The sequence below is a fragment of the Tamandua tetradactyla genome, chromosome 1 (genome assembly GCF_023851605.1).
Source record: "Tamandua tetradactyla isolate mTamTet1 chromosome 1, mTamTet1.pri, whole genome shotgun sequence".
In the NCBI taxonomy this organism is placed as follows: Eukaryota; Metazoa; Chordata; class Mammalia; order Pilosa; family Myrmecophagidae; genus Tamandua; species Tamandua tetradactyla.
The window spans coordinates 96029098-96053751 of NC_135327.1; the positions used below are offsets into that span (position 1 = coordinate 96029098).

At 50.5% G+C, this 24654-nt stretch overlaps 2 protein-coding genes across 4 annotated transcripts; both read left to right on the forward strand.

Annotated features, from left to right (window-relative positions):
* Positions 1-456: 456 nt before the first annotated feature.
* Positions 457-3379, forward strand: HOXA4 (homeobox A4). Its single transcript, XM_077121152.1, has 2 exons — positions 457-1193; positions 1748-3379. The coding sequence occupies exons 1-2, from the start codon at positions 566-568 to the stop codon at positions 2086-2088; spliced, it is 969 nt and encodes a 322-aa protein (XP_076977267.1). The 5' UTR covers positions 457-565; the 3' UTR covers positions 2089-3379.
* A 72-nt stretch (positions 3380-3451) lies between these two features.
* On the forward strand, positions 3452-24076 carry HOXA3 (homeobox A3). 3 transcript variants are annotated; one of them, XM_077121123.1, is made up of 4 exons: positions 3452-4453; positions 8739-8821; positions 20369-21017; positions 22383-24076. In XM_077121123.1, exons 3-4 carry the CDS (start codon positions 20489-20491, stop codon positions 23186-23188), a joined length of 1335 nt encoding a protein of 444 aa, XP_076977238.1. In that variant the 5' UTR covers positions 3452-4453; positions 8739-8821; positions 20369-20488; the 3' UTR covers positions 23189-24076. The 3 variants fall into 3 exon arrangements, with proteins under 3 accessions (XP_076977238.1, XP_076977230.1, XP_076977248.1); XM_077121115.1 differs by lacking the exon at positions 3452-4453 and adding an exon at positions 6709-6739; XM_077121133.1 differs by lacking the exons at positions 3452-4453; positions 8739-8821 and adding an exon at positions 17428-17512.
* Positions 24077-24654: the final 578 nt, after the last annotated feature.

Consider the following 24654-nt stretch of genomic DNA (forward strand, 5'->3'; position numbering starts at 1 on the left):
CCGGCGCCCTTCCCTCCCCCATGGGGAACTTCAGGCCAAGCTGGTTTCGAGGTCAGCGTTGGGCCGTGACCACTGGGCCATCCCGAAGCTCAAGCTAGGGTAAGGGCATGCACAGGGCCCAACCTTCGCGTCCAAGAGGACCAGCAGCGGGGCAGACCCCGAATTCCGAGCTGGACTCAAATTTGGGGGTGACAGGGTTCCAAAACACCTCCTCCCTCCTCTCGCCCGGGACCCGACAGCAGCATCCATCACCCACCCGCGAGCTTCCTGATCCGGGTCCGCGCGCGCCGTGCGTCCATTGGTGGGGGTGGATCACGTGGGGGCACGGAGCGAGGCGCGCGCTAGGCCGAGGCGGAACGCGCGCGCGCGCGGGGGCAGGAGAGGAGGGGCGAGAACTTTGGCGGTGGCGGGAGGAAGGGGGAGGGGCGGGCGCTTGACAGCGGGGGGAGGGGAAGGGCGCAGAGGAAAGGGGGGATGGGAAGCGAAACAGGAGGGGGAGGGGCCTCGGCAAGCCCAGAAAAACGACAACGCGAGAAAAATTAGTATTTTTGCACTTCACAAATTAATGACCATGAGCTCGTTTTTGATAAACTCCAACTACATCGAGCCCAAGTTCCCTCCCTTCGAGGAGTACGCGCAGCACAGCGGCCCGGGCGGCGGAGACGGCGGCCCGGGCGGGGGCCCCGGCTACCAGCAGCCCCCGGCGCCCGCGGCCCAGCACCTGCCGCCGCAGCCCCAGCTCCCCCACGCGGGCGGCAGCCGTGAGCCCCCCGCCTCCTACTACGCGCCGCGGGCCGCCCGCGAGCCCGCCTACCCCGCGGCACCGCTCTACCCCGCGCACAGTGCTGCGGACGCTGCCTACCCCTACGGCTACCGCGGCGGTGCCAGCCCCGCGCGGCCTCCGCAGCCCGAGCAGACCCCAGCGCACGCCAAGGGGTCCGCTCTCAGCCTGCATGCGGGTCATGTTTTGCAGCCTGGGCGGCAGCCCCCGCCACCGCCCCCACCCCCGCAGCACCGCGTGGCGCCCCCTGCGCCCCAGCGGCGCTGCGAGGCGGCCCCTACCACTCCGGGCGTCCCGGCAGGGGGCAGCGCCCCCGCGTGCCCGCTGCTCCTGGCCGACAAGAGCCCGGCGGGCCTGAAGGGCAAGGAGCCGGTGGTGTACCCCTGGATGAAGAAGATCCATGTCAGCGCCGGTACGTGGCGCCGCTGGGGAGGCGCGGGGAGGCGCGGGCAGGTTGAGCTGGGGCCTGGGTTCGAGGGTCCGGACCGGGGTCAGGAGGGAGAGGCCGAGGGGAAGGGGGCCTCAGGAGGGGAGCCCCCATCTTGCCCGGGTGCACTGGGGTGTGGGTGTGCGCACCAGCCTCTTGATCCCAACGTGAGAACCCTTTTGTACCGGGGGTCCCTTTATCGAGAGATTTACGAGACGCCAAACTGTTAGGGCAGTAATTATAGTCCCCATAAATTTAATTGCCCTGGCAGAGGCTTCGGGCCATGTGTCTTTGAAGCTTTTCTTCAGCCCCGATGCCCAGCACCATTCTTTATGGCTCTCGGGCGTTTCTCGTTGTCAATAGCCTGTGAAACATTTTCTTTGCCGTTTTATGTATCTTGCGTGAACTTGGTGTCAGGTTATTATATAATGATGATGTCCAATTGCTCTTCCCCACCCCACCTTCTCTCTCCTCCTCCTTTTCCTCTCTTCTCTTCCACTCCCTCTTCCTTGGCCTTCTCCCGGATTCCGGGAGTTCAGTCAACCCCAGTTATAACGGAGGGGAGCCCAAGCGCTCTCGCACCGCCTACACCCGGCAGCAAGTCTTGGAGCTGGAGAAGGAGTTCCACTTTAACCGCTACCTGACCCGGCGGCGCCGCATCGAGATCGCCCACACGCTCTGCTTGTCTGAACGCCAGGTCAAGATCTGGTTTCAGAACCGGAGGATGAAGTGGAAGAAAGATCACAAACTGCCCAACACCAAGATGCGCTCCTCCAACTCGGCCTCGGCCTCAGCAGGCCCTCCAGGGAAAGCACAAACTCAGAGCCCTCACTCCCATCCCCACCCTGGCGCCTCCACACCCATTCCCTCCTCCATATAGTCTCTTGGAGACCTAGATCAGTTTCTCCCTTACCTACCTTTCTCTTCTCTTCTTCTCCCCCTTTCCTCATCCACCCCTCTGAGTCTGGACCATAACAGACACCAAAACAAAACCCGACTTGGTGAAAAGGATAACAAAAAAAAGAAGACATTATCCCGGTAAGAGTGTGTACTAGTTGCCACCCAAGAAAGGATAAATGGCCAGGATGCTTGCTGGTAGAACAACCTGCTGGCCTGAAGAAGACTACCAGGTTTGAGTACCTGAAAAGGACCACTTGGCATCAAATTTCTTGAGATTGTTAAAGTTAACCATGCTGACTAGGGACAGGTACATGTATGTCTATTTGTTGCAAGCAGAAGAAAACATACCCTTTTCCCACCTCCTGTATTTCCTTCTCCCTTATTAAGGCAGCTCATACAATCTTGTATTGAACTGAATAAATGAGCAGACATTGTGGACCTCATAAAATTATTTAATTCTCAAAATATATAGACCGTGATGGTAGATGTGACAAGTTAGTTTCCCTTCCTTGCATTTATTTAAAATACTGTTATAGAGATATTGTGGACTTATTTTGGGGCACATTTTCGGGTGTGAGGGGAGTGCATTTAGACCCATGTGCAACTGTACAAATTGTGGTGTGGCTATATAGAGAGCCATGTGGTAAGAATAAACTCTGTTTTTAAAAAAATACATTAAAAATATAAAACACAGATTTGTGTGTTTCCTAAGCTTTACATTAAAAAAAAAAAAAGCAAAAAACCACTAAAAGTCCTCTGGATTGAGATTATTGACCTTGCACATTAAAATCTGGTAGATGGCTTGAGTTGGATTCTCTTGGATTCCGACTGCTCACATAATTTGTGTGAGTGTGTGTTTTCAACTTGAGCTGAACTCTTGTCAGGCTTGACCCACTGTGGGAAAAGTTCCAAGGAGAGGAAGGCTCTTGAGCTCTAAGAGGGCTCTTCTTCTTCCCAAACTTGGCCAGGCTTTCAGGCTTCAAGTCTCTGTAAGGCATAGAAGCGTGCCCTTCCCCGCAATGAAAGGTGAAACCGCACAGTGCTGCGGGCCCAGGAGTTTCTGCAGCTGTTCTGCACACTGAACTCTGAGCACACTTGGAAAGAAATGGTCCCTCTGGTATTTATTGCACCTTCACACTTAATCTGCCTGTTTCCCTGGAGATAAAAAATAGTTTGGGCAAAGGTTTAAGATTGCTTTTTGTTTCTTGGCTGTTTTTAAGGTCGTCTTCACTAACTACAGCTTGGAGCTTTTTGTTTGCTTGTTGTTTTTTTTTTTCTCTCTCTCTCCCCTCTGCTCTCTCTTAAAGAAGAATTTTCAACATAATCTGAATTTTCCCAGTATATCCTCCAAAGTTTCCTCTGAGGGAAATAAACAAACAATGACATCCCAAAGTGCACCCCAGGCAAGGTAGACCTGATAGGGGTGGATCATTGCTGGAAGAAAGCCCAACTTTGAACTAAAGTCACTTTCATCAAGTCCGCCAAGATCTTTCTGTTCAATCCTAGAGATCGAAACTCAAAAGGTAGAAAATAAGAACCCATCTTAGTATCCATGACCCTAGTATTTGTTTATCGATTTAGATTTGCTCATCAATAAAGGGACTTCTTATAACAAGATGCAGAAAACAATGCACACAAGCTCCGAAATATTAAAACTGTCATCTGCCCTTGAATGGGTGCAGGTTTTAGTTAATGTAAAAATTTTAGCAGAGATGGGGTCAGGTGGAGCAGTCGCCCACCTTTGCAATAACAGATGAATTTTAAATGCATTTTTCCATGGCAAAACACTTAGCCAGTGGTCAGTGCTGGTGCCTCTCTTGCCCCCGCTCTCCTGTGATACAGGCTAGAATGGTCAGCTCTCTACCTACAAGTCTTGGACCAGTTCTGAGAGGAAAGTGGTGGATACCAGTCTCTGAGGGGCCTCTATCCCTGTTCATGAAAACTCAGCGCAAACAAATATGTACCTGCCATCCCAAATCAGGCCAAACCTGGCATGAAGTGCATTTTACAAGGTGTGAATGGGTGCCAGGGATTTCTGGAAGCCCTGCAACTGCTCCCCGTACTACATGCACTCGTAAAATGAAATTAAATCACGCTGAAAATAGCAATTTTCCCAGGAATCATTAATCACCTCATACAATAAATACTTCTTTGTAATTCAACAGCAATTCTGAAAGGCATTCTCTGGGAAAAGTCTGTGGAGGAGCGAGGGATCTTCTTGCAAATAATGTGGGCTCGGGCAAAGACGCAGCATCTTGGCTGTCTGCTCAAAAACTGCCTAGCTTTTTGGTGGAAATTGAGAGGCAAACTGAAAAACCTCAAATGGCAGATTATCATCATTTAAGGTAAACTCTCTTGTATTTCTCCTTTGTGAGGAAGGAAGGGTGTGGGGATATTCATTGGCTTCATGCTGGGGGCAATTGTATGGGGGGGGGGCAAAGGCGGTGACTTTCTTTTACTAGCTCTTATATTCTACCAGGAAAGAAAAAGAGAGCATGAGATAGTTTTCCCAATATTCCATGGCAAAATGACATTTTTGCCTGAACTGTCTTGATTATTAAGGTATTGGTGAGATTAACAAAAACAAAAATATCTAAATGATTAGGTCATTAAAAAAAATGTTTTACCCATTTCAGATCTGGCTTTTAAGGAAGCTTGTTATAACAGCTCAGAAAACCCCATTTTCTGTGCCAAAATTGTGCATTGTCTGCCCTTTGCTAGGGCAACCATAAGAGTTCACCCAGAGGACAAATTTTCTGTCTCATTAATTGTTGTTGTTGTTGTTGTTGTTTTTAAAGCAAACCCTATTGGCCTCTCAAACCCTTGACCTTTAAAGACAGTATTTTGTATAAGCTCTGTAATTCTACCAAAATGGGCTTTATACATACTCTTCTCCGTTTTCTCTATTTCTCCTTCCCTCCCTCCCTCAATTACACACACTCATCTGCTCTAGTCACAGAGCCAAGCTACAGATAAAAGTTTGTCAACATCTGAAATCAACCTAAATCGGATGGGAGACACTTTAATGGTCACAGTTTGAATTAAGTACTTAACACTCTCCCCCCTGAAGAATAATGGCACTTTACAGGAGCTGTTCCCTAGTTTTGTTGAAATCTACGATATACTTGGTGTTTTATTACAGAAGGAATTCAACTGTGACAGGCATAGTAGAGTAGTTAATACCCAGGCTGGGGCTCACGGGAAGATTACCTAGATATATGGGGGGCTTGGGAAGAGGGACAGCCCTCTGCATGGCATCTCTGACTGTATACGCGGTCATCCCAAGGTGTCTCTATGTCTGCCATCTCTCAGCCTCCTCCTCCTGGGGTGGGTACCACATCTCCCCTCCATGTCCCTACTCCCCTGAGCTTCCAACCAGTCCTGATCTCATCAGGAAGAACTGCTTTCCCTCAGCAGTTTCAACACAGAAGCACACCAGCAATTCTGTTTAAAATTGCATAATAGAAACACTCCAAAGAATCAGTGTAACAAATAGAAGCCTAAAGCTTCTCTTCTGAATGGGTGGGTTCTGTTCAGGCAATAGGCCTTCCTTTGCACTCCCCTGGTCTCTGTATTTCTGGACAAGGTCCTGCATGGATCATAGTCTCATCAGTCGCAATTGCTGATCCGTTTACCCCTTGTCTATATTATGCATGGGCCCAAGAAAATAAATCTGCTTCTACTCCCAAAGAGTCTGGGCCAGAAACAATAGGTGGAGGGAGAGATGTGTTCTTTCACCTTGATAGCATCAAGGAGGCTGCTGGCACTTTTGCGAAATCTTCTAGACTGGAACTTCTGGCTGGGAACTCTAGCATTCTTCTCAAGGCCCTAAACTCATAGAGCAAAAGTCCCTCCCTCCCTTCCCCCACCGCTTTTCCCTGGCCAGTCCCACTGTTTCTGGGGTTGATTATTAGAGCTGAAAGGAATTTCCTGATTGAGAGACTATCCAAGGAGAAAGAGACCATTTTGGTTCCAACTCTCCATTTACAGATGAAGAAACTGAGGCAGTTGAATGATCTCTTTGCCACCCTGTTCTTTATGTTAATGAATGGTAGGCTGAATAGAGCCTTTGGTCTCTCTCTGAACATAGGGTAGATACATAGGTATCTTTCTTCTGAGAAGCCTGTTCTGCCTATAATGGAAATATGCACCTAGGCTTCCTAGAGATGGATGGCCACAGGTGTGTGGTGGTTGGGGAAGAAGGTTGGGTTTTTGCCTGATTCAACTGCTGAGAACCAAACCGCGGTAATCAGGGCGCTTAGACAGGTGAGCTGGCTGCTAGGCTCCGGAAGGTCTGGCCATCGGGCGCCTGCGAGAGTGGTGGACTGTCCACGGTCTACAATGCTCATAGGGCGCGAGTGGCTAGTTCTCCGTTCGCCTGGCTCTTGCCCTAGTATGTCGATGGCGGTCGCTCGCCCAGGACCCTGGCAAGGCTCCCGCACTTCCGAATCCAGAGGAACTAAAAAAGCCAAACAGGGACCCGGTTGCAGCAGATAAAGGTGTAGCGCCTAGTGGAGGGAGATATTGAAATTCTAATCTTTTGGGGTCACGTGACTCATTAAATAATTAATGCGGATTGTCAGGAATGGATCTGAGTCGTCAGGGCCTCACCAGGAATGCATCTCTCAGAAGTGAGACCCCAACTTCCTATTTGATTTTTAAAACTCACGCCCTCAGATTTATCTCCAAAGGCTTTTAACCCCCTCAGGAAGGCAGGAAGGAGCCCTTCAACAGGGAGGCCTGGAGCCGGCAGCCCCTCGCTGGGCCCTGGGGCTCTTTGCGCCGGGTTTCTGCGGGTCCCGGGAGCGCGCCGCGACCAGGAAGCGTGAGTCGGGGCTTGGGTTTTCTGCGGTCACATCCTGCTTTGGTGATGAAGTGGGACGGATGCGCAGTTGGAAACGTTCTGATTCACACTGGGGAAGGCAGCAGAGATACCACAGGACCGGCGCGCGGCTTTGTTCAATTTTCCCGGCGTTCATAAATCACCCGCGCTGGGCGAGCGAGGGAGCAAGCGAGCGCCAAAAACGCGGAGAGGGAGGCCGCGGCGGCCATTGCAGGAGAGTCCTGGGCACGCATCTCTGTGTGACTCATTAGTCTGAACGATTTATGGGGAACTGCAGCCGTGACTATTAGACTTGGGGATAAGGAAATAGCAACAGTAATAATAACCATAATAATTACAATACTCCTAAACGCTGCCGGGGGGTGGGAAGGGGGAGGCCTAGAGGATCTTTCTGGGGAGAAGCTGAGTTGTGAAGTGCCAGGTGGCCAACCCCCACCTTGCTTAGGATCACTCGAGAGCCCCAGGAGACACAGAGGGCAAGTTTGAACTGGATAAAGGAGAACAGCGCTGTGTGGATTCTGAGCCCCAAGTGTCTACTAGGGTGGACTGCGGGTTGAGGTGGTGGCAGAGGGCAGCTGCCGGTTTTCGGCCACTTGTTCAGCGTGCTAGGGGCCCCAACGTCGGTTATTTGGTAGCTCCCTGTTGGCACTATCAGCAGGACTGCATGGAGGCGGGACAACTAGCAGAGGGCTCCTTGGGGCAGGCCCGATTGGGGGCGGGGTGTGGGGTGGTGGGGTGGTGGGGTGGGGGAGTTACTGGGGACTGAGTGAAGGTGTGCGGGAGGCAGGGGTAGTGCTGTGGAAGCAGTTGGTCTCACAGAGTCCGAGCCGAGCTGGAAAACCAGGGCCTAGCCTGGGGGACAATTCTTTGTCCCTTCCCCAGTGCCTCCCACCCTGAGAAAGTTGGCTAACGACTCAATGACCATTTGCTGGTCAGAGAGCGACAGAGGGCTGCATATATCCTGAGGGATGAGACTGCAGCAGACTTAGGGCGCATTGAGCCGATTTGTGGGCGCTGCTGAAAATTGGACTGGACTGGCAGTTCGGGTCCGGTGTTGTCGGGTGCCTGCGTCCTCCCGTGTTTCCAGCAGCCGTAGTTGGCCTGCCCTGAGCAAGTGGGCACTGCGGTAGTCCGGCCAGACCACTGGGACCAGGAAATGGAGCACCCAGGACTTGAATGAACCAGAAGACAAAACCTTCCAAGACTGCCTGTGAAAGGAGTCGGGGTCTGATTTCGTGCCAACAGAAATGAACACTGTTAGTGAGGTTTCAGGAGACGTGATTGAATGCTCCCAGACAAGGCTTCCCTTTGTTAGCAAAAGAAAATAAAGCGTGCGTTCACAGTCCCCATGTCCGGGTGTGCGGGGAGCTCTCTTAGCTGAGCTCGTTGATAGAGCCGTGCGGGTCGAGCAGAGCGAGTCCGGAGGAATCGCAAAGCCTCTTTCACCTTCCCATCTTCCTCCTCCTCCCCCATTTTCCTCCCTCCAAACCCCTCCTAACCACCCACCTCACTCCACCCCCACCAAAGAGAGAGAAAGAAAAAGGATAAGAGTGTGGATGCGGAGATGGAGTGTGTCTTTATTTTACAAAAAATAAATCACCATCTTCAGGTCATTCGTAGACTGGAACCTTTCGAGCAATGAGTGTGACGCATGGACGAGCGACCTGGCGACTCCCCCGTTCCCGCGTCACCCCAGGGGCCACCCGGGCGCGCCGCGCTTCCAACTCGGGTCTTCCAACTCCCTTTCTTCAGCCACGGATAATCCTCTGCTGTTTATTTGTCCACAGAGCACCGGGACACTGGAAAAGGCGATTCACCGAGCGCAGGGAGTTGGAGACAGTCCCTGATTCAGACTTAAACATCTTTAGAGGTGAGTGCCGTGCCAAAACTCTTCTCTGCGCCAGACTTTGCGCGAGGCCGTGGGGAGGAGTTTACCCTCCCGGGCTCCCGGCAACTACAGCCTATTGAACGAGATTCTGGTCAATATTTAACTTCGGAGGAGTTTTCGAGCTGGGTTCCCTTCAGGGGAACGCCCCGCGAATGAGGGGCTTCAGGCAGACAAAGAGTCTGCTCCAAAGCCGCTGGTGTGCAGGAGGGGACAGTTGCAGAGGCCAGAGATGGGGCGGGAGGAGTCAGGGTGTGTGTGTGTTTGTTTCCTTCTGCAACAAACCACTATACCGAACAGCAGGGCAAAATCAAGTAGAGGCCACCGCGGCGCGCTGCGTGGGCCGCTCTCCTTGTTGACTGCATGCAGGGACTGCCGAGGCTGTGAGTTCGGAAATGGTCGTCATTTGCAGCACCCAGTTGCGGAAACTAGTCTCGCCGTCTTGCAGTTTCTCTTTCCTTGCCATGAGGAAAGTTTTACCTTTCCTTGGCATGAGGGAAGTTGTTGTATTTCGAATATTTAGGCCTTTGGAGCCAGCGGGTCTTGCTTCCTGTACTGGGACTGATAGAAGTTCTTTCCATGGGAAAAACACGGGTTTTCTATGCCTCCGCGTTTTCTTTTCCTATGTGGTACAAGAGAAAAGCCCTTAAAATTCTTTTCAAGTTCTGCTTTAATTTGTTCTTTTAGTTTGGGATGCAGGGAGGTAATTACTGTGGTTTATTACCTTGTAAAAGATCCATAAATTACATTTCTATTTGGGGGAGGGAGCTGCTAGAATAGCTTTCAGAAGCTTGGTAAAGGGAGAATGTGAAGGAATGGGTTTGCTTTGTCCTTTCAGGAATTACTTATTTTTAAAAAGTTTTCTGAGAGTTTGTTTTCTATTCACTAGGCTTCAAACTTCCCTAAAATTAGTTCCTCAAGTAGATAGCAGGTTGTTAAGTAATTGCAACATGCTATTCAGTGGCGCTCTAAGGCTGATATGGTGTTCTGGATACAGTTCTTTTTTTTTTTATCAGATAGGAAGTAAACAGAGTAATGGTAAAACTGGATTACTTTCTCAGCTACTGTCTGTCTGTTTATACCAAGTATAGATGAGCATTTCAGGAATTTGTAACTAAGTGTGTATATATGATTTGCATTTCTGCAAAATAACCAAACCCTGCATGTATAAATAGCTGCAGGAGTTTGGAGCTAAGTTATAAAGTGATACACACATCCACATGTGTCCAGAGAACTTGGAGCCCATTTACACTTCAGTTGCACTCAGAGGAAATATCTCATGTTAAATAATGATCTATCACCTCCACAAAAAAAGTGGGCTTAGAGAGCCTTACGTGATGCTATGTAGGAAAACCACTAGAGTTAACTAAAGGGAGAAAAACGTTAAGTGTATTTTTGATAGAGAAATCAGATTGCAGTGTTTGAGTACAGATATATCTAATCTGCCAACAGCTTTGCAAATATTGACTAAAGGTCTGTATCCTTGGTTGCCTACTCCTTCCAAGCCAACTTTCCCCCTCTTATGGCTCTGGTGGCCTGAATCCACAGCATGTCTCCACAGCCCTGGCAAGGCTAGCGGCTGGTGAATTGAGTAGAGGGGGACTGGCAGCTGGGTTTCCCCGCACTCTCTTCTTGCTCTCTAGAACTGAATTTTAAAAGGTCCACAGCCTTGCTCCAGGAAAATGGATTTCAGGGTGGTGAAGGAGGAGGACTCTCAGCTGCTAGTTCCTGGGCCAGCCTTGCCCAGCCTGAACTCTCCCTTAAGGAAGCAATTTTCACATCAAAAGTTAAATTTCCTTTGATTTCCTCAGATTTCCCCTTCTCATTCCATCAAATCACCTCATCCCATTCTAAGCCATTAATTGTTAAACAGCAGTTGGAACATTAACTGAGTTGTTAATTGTGGTAAGGAGACTCCAAGCTGGAGCTGAGTTGCCACTGGGCCTTGCTGGAGTTAAGGCATTTCTCTGAAGTACTACCAAAGGCTTTTTCCATTGATTTATGGCCTCAGGAGTTTGCTCCATATTGTTCTGAGAGTTCTGAAGGTGGACCATTTTCATCTTTGGGTTGAAGCCTTTGCAGAAACTTTAGTTGGGAAGGGGACAGTTTTCCAGCCACTCTAGCAATTCTTCCCTGAACGGTTTGGAGTGGAAGTGGGAGGAGAGGACAGTAAGGATGAGTGGAGAAAGGAGAGTGCTTCTGGAATCAGTCTTTGAATCCTGTCCCCTATCCCTCCAATCCTGATTTTCACTTTGTATTTGCCCTTTCCATCTTGTGGTTGAAGTGGAGGGCCTATGACTCAAGTCAGAGCTGGAAAAGTTCACACAGAGGTCCTCTCCCAGCTATGCCATAGACAGACCTTATTGGAATACTGCCACCAGCTTAGGCCAGGGCTCACTTCCAAGGGTTTAAGTCTCCTCCTCTTTTATTGTCCTTCTGATTTGGACACCCCCATGACCTAGGCCCCTTACTGAGGGGCTTATATTCTCATCAGTCCCCTTCTGTTCCTCTGCAGGGGAGGAAAGAAGGAAGGATTCATGCACAGTCTCCTGCAGCTGCTACAAGTGAGTCTTCACACATAGACAGCCATAGCCAGCTGAAGACCCACTCTAGAAGAATAAAAGAATATGGCAGGGGAATTTCATGGGCCTCAGAGTACTCCCAAAGTTCTGAAACTAAGGCCTAAAAAGACGAACACTTTAGGCAACTTGTGATGTGATGAAGTGGTGAAATCAAGGGCCAATGTCATGAAGCAGGAGGCAAAAGTAGGGTTGGGACCTGAGAGAGAGAGAGAGAGAGAGAGAGAGAGAACTTATTTATTTGAGTTAGGTTCATCCTGAGGAGAGTTGGTCCAGTTCAATTTCTCCTGGTGGACATGGGGTTGTCTTAGGAGAGGGCCGACAGACCTGCCTTCAGAGAGGGTCCTGGGTTGCCTTGTAGGTTAACTGAAGGGACGTGAGTGAGGTTTGATTTTTTTCTCTTATAGAGACAATTAGATAATTTCCTCTTACGTTTTTCAGCTTTAGAAACCTGTAATTTCATGTATCACTCAGCTATGCACTGAGGAAATGCAGTAAGTGCAGATTTGGCCAGGGTACTGGGTTCCTCCAGTTTTGTAAAATCCTGACCCACCACTCTAGAGCCAGGCATGTTCTGCCTTGTGGACTCCCATCAGCCAAAACTAACTGGACTTGGAGGAGGTGTTTCAGCCTTTTGTCAGGTAATTATGGGCCTTTTTGGTTTCTTCAGTGGCTGTGGTGTATGGCGTGGGTGTCAGCAAACCTATACAATGGCAGACCATGAGAGCGGCTGCTGATCAGGCCAGTCATTTCTGAGTTTTCTTACAGAAATGGGGCCTGACCCTTGCCCTTTGATGTGCGGGCCAGTCAGCCAGGGGAGACGGGGTGTTTGGGTGTGCTGGGCTCAGCTTAACCCTCAGTGGGAGGCTGTAAGGAACGTTAAATAGACGCTAAGAATACAGGCAGTATTGCTATTCCCTTGTGTTGTGTTTGGAGTGTATGTAAAGAAATAAGTGGAGATAAGTAATTTGGTGTGGCAAGCCTGAGGTGGGGGAGGGGACAGGACCCCAGCTTCGAACTGCCAGAGACAAAACTCTTCCCAACTGCTGGTCAAGGTCCCGCACCTCCCAACCCCCAAAACTAAATGTTCTGTTTGGAAACCTAGTTCCTTCAGTGATTCCCTATTTCAAATAAAAGGATTTAAGTTGACGTATGACCACGTGAGCACATAATACAGCGCATTATTGTGGCATTTGGAGCGGAGACCCGGGAGGGCTTCGCCTGTGATTACGTTTTTCTAGATTCTCTACAGAGCGAGAGCTTACCGCGCCCCCCCCCCCCCACGCACCCACCTCCTCTTTCTCCTTTCCCTTCTCCGGAGAGCGCTCTCCGAGCGGGTTGCAGTTTTTCGCCACGTATGGAGCGGTTCTGGCCAAGCTAGCCGATGGGACAAGAAGCCACACCAGGAGGATGGAATTTATTTTAAGGTATTTCCGCTGATTGTGCATATCTAGAGTGAATTATGGCTGTGAGAGACAAAGGTCAGGCAAGGAGACCCAGGCTTGTGGACAGGACCCTCAGCCCCTTCTTCCTTTGTTTCTCATTTTAGAACAGAAACCATGTGAAAGATCCCCAGTAGCACCTAAGATTCTTGAGTTTAATTCCCTGGAAAATGTGGGGTGTAAGGAGGAGGCACTTGGGGGCTACTAGGTGGGCTAGGCGCCTCTAGTGTGGGTGGCTTTGTCCACTGAAGTGGAGCAGGTCTTGAATCCCAGGCAGGAGTTGACCCTAGGGGAGGGATGGTCCCGAAGTAGCCCATGCTAGCGCCTGGTGGGAATGGGGGCTGAGCGGCGAGAAGGGGAATCTCTCCTAGGTTGGCATGTTTGCTGGCCCGCACAGAGGGTTAGGGCTGACCTGGGTAGCTGGAGGAGCTGGGAGAGGGAAATCGATGAGTGTGCAGATGTACTGCCATTTTATTGATGTTGCTTTGGGTCACTTTGTCCAGTGTTGGGTTGCAGGGCTTGCTTCCCTACACCCGGGACTGAAGTAGCCGCCTGACTCAGAGGGCGCACCATTGTTTCTCTAAGAAGATCTGCCTAGGGAGGGGTGGAGAAGGGCAGCTCAGATCTAGGAAAGGCTGCGGGATGGGAAGTGGAAAACCTGCTGGATGCTTGGAGGTTCGCTTATTCTAGCATTTGGGAGACAGAGGAAGGAGAGAGCAGAGACTAGGTTTGGGATATCAGGCTTCATCTGTGCTCCCGGCCTGCTACCCCTGCCCCCCACCTCCATAAGCTTCCAGCCGGTTTGGATAGTTGGAGGACTGGCTGGTGCACACCGGGCTGGAGCGAAATCCGGAGGTAGGATCCGCAGGGAGAGCAAGACCCCACGGCTGGTTTTGGCGATAGACATTTCTTTGGCTTCAATGCCCTAGAAACGGTGCTGTACCCCGGATGGAGTCAGATGAGAGTTAAACTATGTGCTTCCAAATTAGTGGGAAAGCCCGAGCTAATTGGGCTTTCGGGACCCCCGCACCCGTGGGAAGGGTGGAAACTCCCTGGGAAGGTGAAGGAAACTCTGCTTCCCTCCGCACCTTGGAAAGGGGCTACAAGGCGTTGGATTTGGATTTGCCCAAATGTGACAATTTTTTTTAACCTTATTTCCTTCTGTACTTGAAAAAATAAAATATCAGTCTTCCCCTACTTGAGCGGGATTGCTTCCCCAGAACGGAACGGCCGGCCGCTTTTACCCTTCCTTGCCGCGGTCCTTGGCGGTAACCGTATTTAACTGAGACCATTTCAAGTGCTCTAAAACACCCCTTGGAAATAAAATGTAAGCTTTAATTGCTGTTCAATTACTTGTCAGCATTTCATATGATTTATGACCCAGTTCTGGCGCATTTTTGACCCAGTTAAAGACTCATAAATAATATAGCTTCACTAGAAAGAATCAAAACCGGAGTAGAGGTTTGTTAGAGGCATCTTTTTATTGTCGCTTCAGTGTCAGCAAGCAGAATAAATATCTAACGTGAACTCTTCTGAGCTGCTTCTGCATAAAAGCATGCACAGTGAGAAGGCAGTAGTCATATTTATAGAGGGCTAGTTGGTTTTTCCTTGCATGAAAGAGCTAAAGCCCCACCCCATTACAGCTAAATTATAGCTATGAAAAAGGCTGGTCCTTTTCTGCCCTCAAAATGTCGGCCTCATCCTCACAGGCAAATATATTTCCTCAAAAATTGTTCTCCCCATTCTGGGATTTCCATGCCTCTAATTGACAAACAGTTATTTCTCACCTTCCTCCCTGGTTGCAGAGAAAGTCTCGGAGCAGCAGGAGGCCCTCCCAGACATTTTCACGTTTATGATAAAAACCTAACCCTGCACGTTTGCTGATCCACATATTCTTGTAGGGCTGAGAGCAGGTTTCCTTCAAATCCTTATTGGTGAGAGATCGGGAAGTGCAGAGATATGGGAATCTGAGGAGTCAAGGGGTCCTCTCAGCAAAGAAAATCATGGTGGCTTTGGCGGAGCCGGGAGAATAGCTGTGGGATTTGCCTAGGAAGGACAGAGCGCCGAGGAGGCTTTGGTGGATTTCTGGCAGTGGGAATTAGCTGGTTCTATTTCCCCTTTAAAAACTATACCAAAAAAAAAAAAAAAAAAAAAAAACCACCCAAAAAACAAAACAAACAAGCAAACAAAAACAACCAAATGAAACCAAAACAAAAGTACAGCCATTATAAATTTTTACTTTTCAAATCACTTCCTCTGTGTTTGCTCCAAAGCAAGTCTTTGGATTTCAGCAGAGAGGCGGGAGGCTGGGCCACCCAACAGTCTGTTTGCCAGGAGGCCAGACCCTAGTATTGAAGTTCTCGAGCCCCACTTCTGTCCTGCTGGGGTCAGTGGCCCAGAGGCCACCTACTCTGGGGTGGATGGAGGACCTGGTCCAAGCTCCTTCCCCAAGTCCCCTTTGCTCCCGGGGCTGGGCCGGTCCAGCCTCCACGTTTTGCCCTGCGTAGTCTTTTTCCCCGTTGGAAAGGTGTGTGCCCCGGGATTCCCGGCCCTCAGTCAGGCGCTCTCGAGACTCTCGGCTGGTATCGTTCCCTCCCTGGGCAAGTTCTCACGGGCAGGCTGGCCTTCCCTGCAGCTGGCTTAGTTGAGAACGCGGCAAGAGACGTGTCAGCAGTTTGTAGGAGAAAGTATGGGTTGATTATTGACCCACGCCTTCTTTCTTCAAATGCCATATCCGACTGGGCTGGTTTGAAGAGAAAATGCCGGCGAGCGGATTTTTTTGTGGCCCGCTCTGGCCTCCTACTCGTCCTGGCTACCCCTTTCATGTTGTGTCACTGCAATATGCCATAAGGAGCAAGTGTTTGCTGTTTTGTGCTCTGTTTACAGCTTTGGGGCGCCGAGTCATAAATCTTGCCTAGCCATAAATGACAAAAACCATTGGTATGCATGAGGCCACCCTGGCCCGGAGTGCTTTTTGATTTCTCCCTTTTCCCCTGGCTTTGTTTTTACTCTAAGGTGACACTTTGGCTCCCTGACAGTTTAAACATACTACTTATATTTTTAACACTTTCTTTTGAGAAGGACCTGCCGCTCACACCTTGGAATTGCATTCAAGTTCCATTTCTCTTTATTTTTTTGCCACACATATCCTTGCAGAATTCACTTCTGAACCTGGGGAGCTGAGGGAAGTTTTAAAGGGGAAAAGAAAGTGGGGATCAAACTTCAAGATTAGGGTCTCCTGGTATGCAGACCGTCCGGTGTCCTGGCTTCCTGCCTCTCTGCTGAAATCCAAAAGACTTACTTTGAAACAAGTGCAGGAAAGGTGATTTAAAAAGTAATTTATAATGGCTGGGTTTTTTTTTTTTAGGGGGGGGAATATAGATTTTAAAGGGAAAATACCACTGGTCAATTCTCATCTTCCTTAAAGTTGTGGCAAATCACATGCAAACTCGGATCTGTCCTTTGCTTAGCTCGGTGTCCTCCCACCCCACCAATTCGGAAAAAAAATAGGTGATGGATGTAGGTTTGGGTTGGATTTAGATTTTTCTGTCTTCCCTGTGAGTGAGCTTCATGTCTGTGGTGTGAAATGGGCACATGAGGCTGGAGACCCATGTTCCCAGGCATCCTAGTTGTAACCCTGCCCAGAGGGCTCCGTGTCACTGCCTGGACTAATATGCATCGTCCCCAGGCCGCCTTCCTCTTGGCTGCCACAACTTCAATGGTTTATGCCTAAAAACATAACCAAAGACAGCCCAATTGGCCCCTGGAGAGGACTCTGAAGAAATGAGGCCATATCCTAGTTTCCCAAACACTGGCTTTGGGGTGCCTGGATTAGGGGTAGCAGGCAAAGTTAACTGCCCAAAGTCTGGGGAACTCCCTTCTCCTCGTTCTCTCTCCCCTCGTTCTCTTTCCCCTCATCCCCTAACTGGAAATGGCCAGGGCACAGAAGGTTAGGAGGTTTCTCAAACGGATTCCTAAGAAATAGAGCCCGGCAAGAGAGCCCCTTTGTGAGAGCCGTTTGTTCTCATTAGCATAATTTTCCTGGACTTTAGAGACGCCTATGAGAGAGGAGAGGGAGGGCGTTGGGGGGTGGGGGAAACTGCCCTCCTCCCGCCATCCCGGAGCTCCCTCTCTCGCCTCTGCCCCTCCCCTCGCCTCAGCCCCCAGCCCCCACGCCGGCCCGCGCTTCCCCAGCCGCCTTGGCCTCCCTTCCCGCCCGCCCCCAGCACCCCCCTCCGCCACCCCCGACCAGACGCTGCTCCGCGTGTAATATTCATAAGAAACGTACCCAAGTCGGTGCCACTAGCTTAGGCAGAGCCCCGCGCCGTGCTAGCGCTTATCTCCGGGCCGCGGCTGCTGCCCTCGGGAAGGGCAGGAGGCGGGGGTGTGGGGGAGGGGTGGGTGGGTGGGGTGGGTGGGAGGGGGGGTCCAAGCCGCCCCAGTCCGCCCTGGGCTAGCCGTGCCGGAGCAGCCAGGCGGCCACGCTCTGCGCGGCGGCGTCCGGTCCTCGGGGTCTCCCTCCCGCCCGACGTCTCGGCTGATGCTGAGGGTCGGTGCCCATCCCGCGCCGAAGGGACCCGGCCGGGCTGCGGAGCCGGGCTGGGGGCTGGAGCTCAAGCCCCAGCCTGCGCTCGCTGCGCTCGTCAGAAGTTAAGGTAAGCAGGGCCACAACCGGCCGCTCCAGCGCTGAATGGCGGAGTTTACGTCTCGGTGATTTATGGCTGCAGACTTAAATCTCGGTTCAAGAAGAGTTCACAAGCCGGAGCTTCCTTCCCGGCAGTGACTGATATACCCTTACACTTCGAGTTCAGGCCGCTTTCCCATCCCCGCCCCCACTCCTTCCCTCTCCCTTAGCCCAACTTTTCTGGGTTGGGGAGGGTGGGAGGGGAGGGCAAGAGGATGTAGGGACTCTTATCCGACGTTCCCTCTCTAACTCGGGGTGAGGGCAGGCTGGGGAAGAAAAGGGAGAGGAAAGAGGGAGCCGGGTCTGAAAAAAAGAATTGAATTTGGGCAGATCTTTGGAGAGAGACAATAGGGCTGTCTTCCTGCACTCAATTTAGCTTCCACAGTTCTCGCTCAGTCCTTGCACCTGGGGGTTATTGTCTAGAAACTGATCTTTGGGGAGGAATCTTAACTCCAGCCTTTGCTTGGGAGTACAAAGCAAAGTTTCTTGGTTGGCAGATCTCCAACTTCTTTGCTAGGTTGCAAACTTTGGGGACTGGGTTTGTGTGGGCCCAAGGTGGTTGTCTGCTGACCTTAAACAATAGGAAAGACTTAGGTTGGCTTCTAAGAGAGCAATTAATATTTTAAGTTTTGGGGGTTGCCTGTATGCTGTTCGTTTTTAAAAGGTGTTTTTGTTATTTTTTTAAAAGATAATACCCAACTTGATGAAAAGGCTTAAGTTAAATAAGCAGCAAGCAGTGTATTTTGTAATAGTGGATTAGCAAGTCACTTGAAATATTGGCCATTCAAAATCAATTTAATTTTTGTTTTATCTAATATCTTTCTGTTCAAGTGTCTTGGGTAATTTTCTTAACCTGATGTTTTATTTTACACAAGCCCAGTATCTATAAAATTTATAAATTAGCACTGCCAAATGCAATAGGAACTGTTTTCAATGAAAGAACAGGAAATTGAGACATTAAATTACTATCCAGTTTTGAAATTTAATTTTATCCTTTATTTGGTTTTGATCATGGTATATAGAGCTTCCTATCTATTTCCAAAAGAAAAACAATACTCCAGGGCTCAAGATCATGCACAATAACTCCGGATAAGGGATGCTGTAATTTTTAATTGAGGATCTGGAAAATTAATTGTGCCTGCTTCCCAGATGTTGGTCAGATTGCTGGCTTAATAATGAAATCCAAAGAAGTTCATTACTAAAAACAAAATTATAATTATCCATTGGTAGGTATGATTACATTATTTTTATAGCAAACAAAGTGCCTGCTATTTCTTTGAAAACATGAATAACTCTAGGACTCAAATACATATAGTTTCGGGTATGAAGTGTAAACCATTTTCTTCATGAACTTGTCATTATAATTTTGCTAAATGGCCAGAGGGACTAACATTCTGAGAGAGTATTTGTGTGTGTGTTTATATGTGAAACCCACATGGAACTTTTGTAAGCTGAGAATCAGAGGTTGGCCATGCAAATGTTGAAGACAAAAGGGCAATATGGATTTACTTCTCTAAGCTGCTTTCTGAATAAAAGAGGGTTGAGAAAGCCTTCCAATTGCTTTTTAGATTTTCAGGGTTATCATTTACTTGCTGTTTCTGAAGCAGGTAAATAGGCCAAGTGAACAATATCAACAACACCAACAGCACACTAAGATCAGGGAAATCTGGCAGGATTTTATGGCTTGTGCTTCCATTCCTCGTCTGGAGCCAAATGACCCCCATACATCAAATTACATTGCAGTTTCTAAGACAGAACCTATTATCGTTAAGTTGGAAGGAGAGTTCAAGCCGTGGTCATGGAGATGAACGCTGGTTTTTCAGGTTCCTGGTGTCTTCCCCCACCCCCCCCCAATCCATCATGTTTTAACAGGTAGAATTTGATAGTTGCCTTGAATACAGCACCTCTGCAAGGCAAGAGGGTCTGAGAGCCTTCTGTAGTTGGGAATAGAGGCCAGGGTTGCTTACCAGGAGGTACCCAAGAAGTAGAAAGAGGAAAGGAGTAATGAACTGTCCTGGATCTGAATGGTGATTTGTTAGAGGGGGGTTGTAATTGATCCTCCCTGCCAACCCCCCCCAACCCCAGGATGCTCCATCCAAAGTTTTCTCCCTGCTTGGCCACAAGGGGCTCATTTGGAAGAGTGGGTCATATCCCTGCACAAGGGTAGATTAAGTGCCTAACAAGCTCAGCTTTTGAAATCCTGTAGGGTCTGATAGGGCAATTGCCAGCAAAAGCTTTGTGGAAACCTCTCTGGTGGACAGGAAGGTGCGAGAAGGGGCTGGAATGGAAGTTACCCTGCCTCAGGGTAACTAAAAGTTACCCAGTTCTCCTGACAAATAGAAGTCCTAAGTGGGGATTGGAGAAAAATTGATGATCCAGGCTCCCTCTTTGCCTCTTCACCCTCCTCTAAGACCACCAGAGAGGAGGGAGTTGCGGGGCTTACTGGACGAGGCCAAGTAGCAGAGACTAAGGCACACCCCAGGTTCCTCCTTTCCTGAAAAAGAAGTATGCCAACCCTGTTCCTTTCCGGCCTGTTATGTCTTTCTCCTTTTAGACCAGCTCCCGAGGCCCTTCTTGCAGCCCTCACTCACTCTCTTTCTCACTCCCCGGAAAACCCCCCAACTCCAGACGCGAGTTAAGCAAATATTTGTAGCTGCCAGTAAATTCCAGCGGCTTTTTATAGCGCGGCTCCCTGCGCCCGAGGCCAAGTCGTGCTGCTCAATATTGCTGACCACTTTTTCTTTTATGGCTTTCATGTCACTTAGCTATTGAGAGTAAGATGGATTTGCGCGGAGCCCTCACCGCGCTGCGCTTCTCGCCCCCCCAGGTCTGCGCTGGGCGGCCATTGGCGGCGGAGCGTCACGTGACCGCGGGGGCGTGCCAATGTGCGCCCTCACGGGTGTCAAGCCCCTGTCAGAGTGTGCGATCAAGATCTTGAAACAACGCGATGCAAAAAGCGACCTACTACGACAGTTCGGCGATCTACGGTGGCTACCCCTACCAGGCAGCCAACGGGTTCGCTTATAATGCCAGTCAGCAGCCGTACCCGGCATCCGCTGCTCTGGGCATCGACAGCGAGTACCATCGACCTGCCTGCTCACTCCAGTCACCCGCCAGCGGTGGGGGCCACCCTAAGGTGCACGAGTTGAGTGAAGGGTGTTTGCGCACCCTAAGCGGGGGCCCACCCAGCCAGCCCACAGGCCTGGGCGAGCCGCCTCTGCCCCCACCGCCGTCCCAGACCGCACCCCCTGCCCCACAGCCACTGCAACCCCAGCCACAGCCCCCAGCTCCCACCCCTGCCGCTCCCCCGCCCCCATCTTCGGTCTCCCCACCTCAGAATACCAGCAGCAATCCCGCCCCCACCAGCGCTGCCAAGAGCCCCCTGCTCAACTCGCCCACCGTGGCCAAACAAATCTTCCCCTGGATGAAAGAGTCGCGGCAAAACACAAAGCAGAAAACCAGCGGCTCCAGCTCAGGTAAAGGGGTGCCTTCTGGAGGAGGGTCCCCTAGCCTGGTCTCAGGCTCCCCCAAGCTATCTCCAGCTACAGCCAGCACTGGGAGTACTGGAGCCTTTCTTGGAATTCACTGCCAGCCTCAAGAGATTCACAGGGTCTTTGCAATTAGAGAGGTGCCAAGTCTCTGTGGGCCAGAAACGCCAGAGAAGGGCTTGATAGGTGTCTCTCTGGTCTCTCCAAGGGCTAGTGGGGGCCAGTGAGGTTAGGATCCCTTCTTCCTTATTTTTAAAAAATGTTTTATTCAGAAATCTTCACACACATACATTCTAGGATCACTTCTTGTTCCACTCTTGGAGTTAGACTTTTAGTCAGAACCAATCTGAGTTCCATTGTCTCTCTTTTTAGAAGAGCTTCTCCATTCTAATGAGACAGTGACCCCTCCCAGTACCTTAACCCCCAAGTCAAAATCAATGGTTTGCCTATAATCAGAGGCTATTTTTGCTCCAGCAGATGGAGTGGCTGCTTTACCTCTGGGAAGACCTTTCTCAGACTTAGTACAATGAAAGGAGTCCACAATCTCCTAGGGAGGGGATGCAGGCTAGTCATCCTAATGGGAACCACATGGATCTCTTGGAACCAGACTCTCTAGTGGGGGAAAGACGCTGGCCTTAAGTTTCCCAGCATCTTGGTTACCTTTGTTCTTGCCTTCTCCAGTGACTGGTGTTCCATCCTGAATCCAAACATCTGGGCCCTTCAGAGCCAATTTGGGGGGGGGGGAGGGGGCAGAAAGGAGAGGTACCAACGTTAATGGGCAAGGTGGACCAGGCTGCTTGATGGCCTGGGCAACCCTTAAAGGGTCTGGCATTAGGGAGCTGGACCTCCCTAATAGAGAAGGACATCCTCAATGGGATGGAACTCTTCCTTTGGACAAAGAAGTCCTTCCTTCCAGTTTGGGTTTTCCACACTGCACATCTCCTCTGGGTAGATATAGATAAGCAGATAGTGAAGGAGGAAGTGAAAGTTTATTGAGTCTAGGTAGATGTCCCACATTCTGGTTAACATGAAGGAAATGAAGATGGTGACCTGCCCACAGGGAGCTTGTAGTCTCATAGAAAATAAGGCAAAGTGATAACTCCAGAAAGGAAATACAGAACAGAAGAGCAGTTTGGGGATTCTGCTTTTCAGTCCCTTCTCTTTGGTCTGTGATTTGCTGCTTGGCTGAAGGGCTGGCTACTCACACTATTGCCCCTACTAGAAGAGAGGCAACACCTTCTACATCTCCCCCACACTGAGCTCTGACAACTGGCGAGATTACTGGGGATGTAGGATAGAGGGGCTGGGCTGTGAACATCCCCTGACCCCTTCCTCTCTCTTCTGTCCTGGTAGGTGAGAGCTGTGCGGGAGACAAGAGCCCACCCGGGCAGGCGTCATCCAAGCGGGCCCGCACGGCCTACACTAGTGCGCAGCTGGTGGAGCTGGAGAAGGAGTTCCACTTCAACCGATACCTGTGTCGGCCGCGCCGCGTGGAGATGGCTAACCTGCTGAACCTCACTGAGCGCCAGATCAAGATCTGGTTCCAGAACCGCCGCATGAAGTACAAGAAGGATCAGAAGGGCAAGGGAATGCTGACATCATCTGGGGGCCAGTCCCCTAGCCGCAGCCCGGGGCCTCCGGGCGCTGGCGGCTATCTGAACTCTATGCATTCGCTGGTCAACAGCGTCCCGTATGAGCCCCAGTCGCCCCCGCCCTTCTCCAAGCCCCACCAAGGCGCCTATGGGCTGCCCCCTGCCTCCTATCCCGCGCCCCTGCCCAGCTGCGCGCCCCCGCCACCCCCACAGAAGCGGTACACTGCGGCGGGGGCGGGCGTGGGGGGCACCCCTGACTATGACCCGCACGCTCATGGCCTGCAGGGCAACGGCAGCTATGGGACTCCGCACTTACAGGGAAGCCCCGTCTTCGTGGGGGGCAGCTATGTGGAGCCCATGAACAACTCCGGTCCGGCCCTCTTTGGCCTGACTCACCTCCCCCACGCTGCCTCGGCCACCATGGACTACCCAAGCGCCGGGCCGCTGAGTAGCGGCCACCACCACAGTACTGGACCAGGGGAGCCACATCCCACCTACACGGACCTTACCGCCCACCATCCTTCTCAGGGAAGAATTCAGGAAGCGCCCAAGCTCACCCACCTGTGATGATGGGCTCGGGGCTGCACACCAGGAGAGTACCCCCGACGTTTTTTCTTCGGTTACTTTTTTTTTTTTTTTTGGTTTAAAGTTCTTCCTGTCCCTCCCTTTCCCTCTCCGCCCCCCCCTTTTCGATTCCTCCCGCCCCGTTTTGTTTTCTTTGGTAACGCGTTTTTATAGTTTATGTGACGTAGCAATCTTGGTTGCTGGAATGGCTGTCAGTATCAATAGCGATATTTATCTCCTCCCTTCCCTAGCTCGGCTGCTGGCCCTGCACCCTTTACCTTCTCCAGTCTTTGATCAGAAACAGGGTATATGAACAAATTTTCTAGCTGAGTTCTTCAATGTGAATTTGTTCGTACATTATGGCTCCCGAGGGGAAGCGATTAATTTTTTTGTTTGTTTTTTTTAATTGCACTTCTTAGCGAGAAAAAAATCAAAGGCGCTTTGAAACAGGGGCTCCCTGTGCAAGGATAACTAAGTGTACGTCTCTCCGTGTGTGTATACTGGTGAACAGTCAGATTTATTTATATTTTTTTTGCAAGCATTGAATAATCTAAGTTTTAAATATTATTTATCCCCATCCGTTCCTATTTATATTAAAGAAATTCTGTACCCTGATTGTTCAGAAGGTTTCTTGGGCCTTTTGTTCAATGGTGTATTGGCGCACATAGAAAAAAATATTTGAAAGGGAAATATAATTCCTTTATAAAAAGGTAATGATGCAATAAAACCAGAGAGGATCCAGATTTTGAAAACAGTGATTTAGGTTTGTAACATCCGGCGAAACTGAAAGAAAAATCTGTAAACGCGAAAAATATACTAAATGTTTTCAGAGTTCTACATTCCGTGCTGCTCACGTTCTGAGAAACAAAACAAAATAATAAAGTTTTTATTCTGAATAATATCCGTGTTCAGAGGGTTCTTTAGCCGAAGATGGGGGTCTGCATGGAATTCAGGCGGAGGCGGGTTGGCGGGGCAGTCCGCGACGGCCTTGCAGTCTTTGGAGCCGGCTTCCGAGTGGAGTCTGTGCAGGCGGCTCGCCCGGGAGCACCGCGAATTCTTAGGGAAGGCGGCTTGGACTCCTGGCGGCGGCAGCTCTGGAAAACGCTGTGCCGTGGGCTCACTGCGCTCTCTGGTTCCCAGCTGCCTCCGAGGCAAGTTGAGGGCTCAGAGGCTGCGGAGTGCTGTAAGCCGGAGAAACAAAGGCAGCGGGGCCCGAGGCGCGCGGGGGGAGCACAGGTGGCCACGCGACCCAGCTCGGGGATAAAGCAGGGCGGTCCTCTCTTGCGCTCCCTTCTCTGGTCAAACGGACCAGCCCACGCCTTAACCCGGGGAATCGTCAACTGCATGGAGCACTTTCCAGGAGTAGTTGGACTCCTCCACGTGTGCTTCGCAGTCCATTATCGCGCCAGGAGGAAAATACTGCTCCTAAAATCGCCACCGTGAGCAAGAACAGTTCGGAAGGGACTAGG